General features: G+C 33.3%; 1 protein-coding gene across 1 annotated transcript; it reads right to left on the bottom strand.

Annotated features, from left to right (window-relative positions):
- Positions 1–3,038: 3,038 nt before the first annotated feature.
- LOC128241014 (protein draper-like) lies at positions 3,039–4,535 on the bottom strand. The gene is made up of 2 exons (XM_052957999.1): positions 3,685–4,535; positions 3,039–3,175 (listed from the first exon to the last, which is right to left on the bottom strand). Exons 1-2 carry the CDS (start codon positions 4,499–4,501, stop codon positions 3,039–3,041), a joined length of 954 nt encoding a protein of 317 aa, XP_052813959.1. The 5' UTR covers positions 4,502–4,535.
- Between the last annotated feature and the right edge of the window lie 3,114 nt (positions 4,536–7,649).

Raw genomic sequence — 7,649 nt, 5'->3', positions numbered from 1 at the left:
GTATTAAAAACTTGTAAAAATATAAAATGAATCAGTGCTAAACCGTTTCGAACATTATTTATAGTGTTACGCGCCCTTGTACCTTAGATTTAAAGCTTTACAAATCCATTTATATTCATATTTGTCTAGAATAACTATGGTAATTATGGTAAATACCCTTTTTGAGAGACATCTGGTCATTACGAAATGATTTATTTGTAAATATATGTAAAAAATGAATATAACATTATGTACATTGAACAATAAGGAATGGGTAATAAATTGAAACCCCTACAGGTATTTAAATATCTAGATGACAAATCTCATGATGTTATATGTTTATCATTTCTCACACAGATATATTAACAAGCCTATCCTGGAAACGGTATTACACAGGTCACTTCTTCTTTAGTTGACATAACTCAAATAAAGAAGGTGTAGGTTTCCATGTAAACAGACAATTACACAATTAATATCAAAATTTTGACAACACGCTTAACAACAATTAATATAAATAATAACTAAGATATGATTCTTTTAAATGTTTATTGACGACCAAACGATAACAATGCATTTTTATTCAACACATAATAACATTTTGTGGCTAGCAAAAGTGAAAGGAATATAGTTATAAGCGGCGACTTTAAAATTGTGATTAATCATTCAATTAGGAAAAAATGAACGACAAGGTACAAATCAAAAGGTCACTATAGTCTTAATTAACGTATGTCTTATTCTAACATGATCATTATTTCCACAAAAAAAATAACCACAATTTGAACCAATGCACCTAGCAGTCTCAGTTACGTTACACAATATCATGGTATAGCATTAAACCAGGACTTAACATAAAATAAGCACCCAACAAAAGTACACACTCTTAACACACTTCAGCTAAAACGGGGTTATTGTTAGTTTTATAAAACAGCATAGTAAGTGACATAGCATACCAAAACAATTTAAAACTGCTCTAAAGGAAACTGTAGAAATGAACAACAGATATTACTTACTCTTCGGGAACTTATTAAAGGTACTAAAAGAAACGTTTCAATTAAATATGCAGCATACACAAAAACATTTGAAAGAAGGAGAGAAAACATCCATCATCGAAAATGATAAAATTTAAAATCATAAATAACTTGATTGCAATGAAAATGCAGATCAGATAATATTAGATAATTTTATTGAGGAAAAAAACATCGGAATTTGCTTAACTTGAAAAAACGTCATAACGCACAGAAACACTAGATTTAGATCAAAACTTACTTTACTAACGAACATAAGTGATATGTTTCTACAAAAAATGCATACAGAAAGCAAAAACTCACACAACCTACTAGTGATATGAATGTTCTTGAAACTCCTCGACACAATACAACAGCGAGGAAAAAACAGTTTGAATGTTTTAAAATTATCATGAATGTACACATGCCTTCAACGAATGGGTATAAATGTCATGACTCAGTCGATTCTCGGATATTTTTATAATTTTGTTTCGTACAACTTATTAAATATTTATTTGAAAACCATCACACTCTGAACTACAAAATCAAAGTTAAGGGCCCTTTATACCAAAGCCAAATAAAAATGTCAATCTACTTTCAAATTGGCATCCCAAATGTCTGATATTTATATATATATATAATAAAGTCGTATCAAAGACCAAAGGAATTATAAGAAAGGCAATAATTAGTTAATTAATATCACTCAATTAAACTGCTTTTATAAAGGGCTATAGGGAGGAAGTTTAGAATAATACAAGAGGTAATTGCATATTTGAATAACTTAAATGGGGCTACTATATTTGTCGTTTAGAGGAAGCATTTGAGGGTATTAATCACCATTTTATAATTTAATGATTCAGGCATTTCAATTTTGAATGTAAATATTTATGCAAAAGGCTACAGAAACATGCTCAGTAGCAAAAAGTTTAAACATTAACCCGGTTTAGTGACAATGGGCAAACGCCAAAGACTTAGAACACAAAATCAAAAATAAGAAACATAGAACAGCACAAAACACTACAAACAGCACAGTGCATAAATACTATATATATATAAATAATTGGTATGTTTATCAAGAATTGTTAGGTACCGCCTTGGAACGGTCAGTAAAATGTAAATTTACTGGGGGTTTAAACCAGTTTATGTGCACAAACCTCACTCTTATCCCAACAATCCTTAATAAAGATAAAACGCAGGTAAATCTTATCAAAGTATGCATTAACTTTAGGAAACTTATCAATAAAACAAATTATAATAAACGAAAAGGTAAACCCCAAATATTTCTATGATAAGAGATCCCAACTCTTTCTGCAGACGGAGGAAAACAATTCAGAGCACCTAGTAAGCTTAGCAGTTTGGTAAAATGTAAAACGACACTTTACAGACATAAATGGAATGATTCGAAATAATAGTCATCCCTTTGAAAATGTCACTTTAGTACGAGATGTAAGCAAAAGTGTCCCTTGTACTCATTTCTTTCCTTAACTGTAACAAAACAACATTATAAAACCGTATTTATAACTTTTTGCATTGATTAATATTGGGGTAACTGCCAACGGCGTATAGTTGAATCAGTAAATAAGCGCCCAACCTGTCACTTGTTTCAACATTTAACAAGTCCGAGACAAATGCTGTTACATGTACATGTACGTGTAACAGTTAAATATTGTCCATTATTTTAAAAAAACTTTTTTCTGAAACTATATATATAATACAAAAAAGAAAGTAAACAATCGATGTCCAAGTTTAAGTATAAAACGTGTGTTATATTTCTAAATTGAAAGAACAGCATAATTGTCGTCAATATTCCTGTTTGTTTCTCCGCCAGTCTGTCCTTGTAGATGTTCATAGGTCCGTTCTATATTACGCTGACTTAAGCGTATTTCCGAGCTTTGTTCTGCAAATTTGAAACAATTATATATTATGTTTACCAATCAGGTATGTCCTGTTACACTATTATTTTCAAACTTTATAAAAATGAGTATTTACACGAAGCACATACACATGCTTGTCATATTTTATAATACAGTGTGACCTAAAACACTCCAAATATTACTAAGTACTTATTGATTTAGACATTCGTCTGTTCCACAAGTAGCATCCAGTAGCTGTACAAATAAGCGAAATTCCCAAAACTCCCGATAAAACTGCCAGAGCACTTATTGTGGAAGAACCAATGTATATTCGTCTTTCTGAAATTAAAGAGTTAGCAGCAACTTGTAACAAATTACAAGTAAATATATTGAATATGTGTAATGCTAAGCTAGGTTTAATCTAAAATATTTGTGTTGAAATTTGCCTGACGCATTTATCGATATGTAAATTAACCAAAGGAGGCAAGCTGCAGAGTGAAAAACCTTGTTGCACATTCAAAACCCCGTCAATATATCCCAAAAACTGACCTACAGATTGAAACAAAAAGTTACCTGAAATCGATAAAAAAATCCTTCACATGTTTTTATTATCAAAACATGTAGAAGTACAGAAGGGTTTCGAAAAAAAACATCATCAAGAAATTCGGTGTTGCCCTTTTGTTTCCAGCAAAACTACTTCAACTTCTTATGTGTGGTAATGAGCATTAAATATGCAAACTATCCTCCACATCAAAACATCATTACTAAACATATGTATGAATGAAGCAGTTGTAAAAACATAATTAAAGTTTTATAAAGGCTTATACACGCACCTGTACAATCCCTACCTTCAAGGCCGGTGATACAGCCGTGTAGACAGTCGCTTTTGTTACAGGGTGATGTTGTACATCCTACGCTACAGACTTGATCACAGTTTACACCGTATCGTCCATCCGCACATGTATCACAGTTTACGGTAACAAAGTTTGGACGACATGTACAAGTGCCATCTTTTAAACACAGTCCATTTACACATCCCAAGGAACAAGATAAATTGCAGTCTTTTCCAAAATATCCAGACTGACATTCCCTGCATGTTAATCCCGAAAACCTACCTCGACAGTTGCAACTACCGTCGTCATTACAAACACTATCCTGACACCCCTGTGAACAAGGCGTTTGACAAAATGTATTTCTGCCATAGAACCCAGCTTCACACGACATACAATCGGTTCCAATGGAGCACCGGCAATTTTGGTTATGGCAGTTTAGTGTACATTCTGACCCGTATTTCCCTTGTGAACACGTCTCGCATTTAGGTCCTTCGAAATTTGCTGTACATGTACTACATGTTCCATCAACATTACAAGCTCCTCCTTCACACCCAACTGAACAGCTTTTGCTACACAGACTGTTTACATCATACAATGTGTCTTTGCAGCTGTAACATTGTCTGCCATTTATTTGTTCACACGTATAACAGTTTCCGTGACAGGGATTGTAACATCTCCAGCCATAAATCCCATCAACGCAGCCATCAAAACAATATTCATCTACTGGTATACTACGATTATATCCACATCGTGCTATTCCTCCCTTACAGCAAGCACAGTTCTGACTGCAGTCCACCCCGTTTATCAAGACTGACACAAAACAAATGTGCATATAAATATATTTTCACATACGTCCGTCAAATTCATTTCATCTTTAACTAACTTTATATAAAAAAACACAACGAAAATAAGATATATTTAATAGATTTATACATACCTCCCGTACATGACTGTGCCAAGCAGAGCAAACCAAATATCCTAAACATCATTCTGCTCTGTAGGTTTCGAACATTTGTCTGAAACAGACACACTGTGCAAACAGATAACGAACATTCATAAACTTTCAGGTTTGTAAGATTATTGAATTTGGGCCGAAATATAATTTGACAACTTCAAGTTGTTAACATTTTTATGCACTGAAACTTCAATTAAGATGAACATTAATTCTACATTAAATAGTAAGCTTTCTCCATATTGAAAATAACAGTCATATTCTCTATGCACTTTGAAGTTGCTACTCTTACTTTAGTAAAAGCTGCATATTTATACGTTAAAATAAATTCATACCTTTATAGTAAATAAGTGTTTTCTAAGTCAAAACATGTACATTTTAACTCTTTCCAAAATCAAACTTATTTGACAGTAAAATATATCCAAATAATATCGCATTACCGAAGTATAAATCATGATACCCGCAATCTCGTTTGAAAAAAATCGTTATATAATATTTCAGGAAGAAATCTCACCTCACAATATTTGAACAAGGTTATTGATTCAATATCAATAGGCTGTATAGAACACTGATATAAAATACAAGCGTTTATAAATTTTCAAAAGCCTATTCTAATTTTATCAATATTCGTCTTCTTTCAAATTTAAATGTTCTTTTATGCCTCATATAGTAATTAAATAAACATGCAGGTTTATAATGTTACATCAAGATGACTCTTTACATTCAGGAAAAGTCCTTGCTTGATAAAGAATTTTTCATTTGCTCTTATGAATATATATATATTATCCAATTATAATATAGTGCAAATATAAATTACATATAACCATCCAAAATGAATCAATGTTCATGCTAAATTATATTTAATAAATATATATTTAAGCTCTACCAATATAGTGACGAAACTTACAAATACAAAGAAATCCTTTAAAATATGAAATTAGCACTATTCGTCGTTAGCAAGTCCAGAAGTTCTTCTTGGACCAGCTCCTCGGTCTATCCATATGATAGTTACCTAATTGCTATTCCAATAAATACAGATATGTTCAAATATTAACAAGGTGATGTCATGAACACATTCCTTAAGCTTTATTGTAATTCCCATTATAATAGATTTTCTAAAAACAACGACGAGTATTTACAAATGTCAAAACGAAGAGCGTACTATTGTTAAGATAAAGTCTTGTTATATCAATTTAAGAATAAAGTTTATCGGGAACAGCCGTGCATTCATAATTGCATAAGTTTGTATCAATACATGGACTAAATCAGTCCAGTCCTTATTAGCCTAAAACGAAAGGATTATTGCTAAGTGAAAAATAAAGGTTGTAACTAGTTGATTCATTAGACCGCCGCCATTTTGTTGTCACGTGACCGTCCGCCATTACAGAAGTGCAAATTCCTGATAGTCTGCAAGAATGCTCACACGCCATTTAAATTTTAAAATTGAGACCCAAAATGACCTCCTTGATTTATTGGAACATTTTTTTCTTAATTTGATTGTAATAGATAGTAGACGGTATAGTTGTAACTGGCCTGTAAAAAGACAATCAAATACTGCCGTATTGCACTAAAAACAAAATGGCGGACTTTGTTTAGCAAATTATGTTTATATTTTTAGAGGATTATTCGTGTAATAAAAGTAAGAAACTTTTTTGGTTTTTAAATAATCATTTATAAAATGTTGTATAAAATGCTTTCTTGACTAAAATAAACAATGACAATAGCCGTTAAACTTGCCAGAGTACATCAAATGTTGACATGAGGTGTGAGAAATCCTTGTAAATAGCCTTGGGCTTTTAACTTATACATTCGGTAGTTATTTAAATTACTTCCAACTCTTTTGCAAATACATGTTATTCCAAAAAGAGTGTTTATGTATGCATTGCTTATAACAGGGCTGTCACCTGATGACTTAATGTGGGAAAAGAACAAAAGCAATGCCTGGCCCAAACTGATGTACGAGGATCTTGTTGACTATTTGATACATGCAAACGCATATGATGGTAAGGCCATGAAATCCTTCAGGTCGTTATACGGGTATAACTATGTACAAAATGGATGGATTGGTGATATGTGGTTCATTGAATGTGAGGGTATGACTTACTTAAAAGCAAAGCTTTCGCCGAATCAGCAAGGCGTCGGGCGCAAGGACTACAACTCATGGATTGCGGTTTCTAGTGAAAACACTGTTGGGACTGGCAATTGTCCGTGTCCAGCTGGCAATGTCCGGTCGTGTAGTCACATATAAGCAATTATTTATGCAATTACACTGGCGTGGGCGAATGGTGTACGTGGGGAAACGTGTACAGACAAACAGCGGACTTGGGGTAAAGGAGCTGCGCAAGTACTGTCACATGACACAATTTCAGATATGGTGTTCGACCGACCAAGCCCGTTTCACCTTCAACAATGTACTGAGAAAACGGGCAACAAGACACAGATTGTACAACTCGTAAGGAACAGTTTCTGGACCATTGACTTACAGGACTTGCACCAGAGGTAAGAAGGGACATAAATGAAGAGATCCTGCACCAAGAACATTGTGAAAATGCATCTTATCAAATTCCTCTGGCATGTAAGAAATCCCAAACAGTCTATGATAAGTATGTGAATATTAGTTCAGAAAAAAATAAAATGTTAGCCAAGTCCATAGAAGATAAGAAAATCTCTGTATCTGGACGGTCAGTAGAAAATTGAGATTAACAAGCAGCAAAGGGAATGATGTGCCAAACACTTAAAGAGCTAATCCTAGTAAACGTGTGACTAATTCAAATTTATTCTAGTTTATAGGGATGCTTTGCTACAAGCCAAGGATAGATATACGAACCAGTTGCACGCGCCTGGTATGAAAGCGTTTCCGGTCACAAGGTTAGAAAATCTGGGATTGTTGTCAATTTAACGGAGCCATATATTGCCGCCAGCCAGACGGTATTATAGATTGTGGAAATAAAATGTCCAACACGCCCTCTAGAAGACCAAATATCATCAGGAAAATATGATGTTCTACTCGAAAATGGTCAGCCAAAAT

This window comes from Mya arenaria, chromosome 7, assembly GCF_026914265.1.
Source record: "Mya arenaria isolate MELC-2E11 chromosome 7, ASM2691426v1".
Taxonomy (NCBI): Eukaryota; Metazoa; Mollusca; class Bivalvia; order Myida; family Myidae; genus Mya; species Mya arenaria.
The sequence above is the reverse complement of the archived record's forward strand: the minus strand, read 5'-3'. Positions and strand labels throughout refer to the sequence as shown.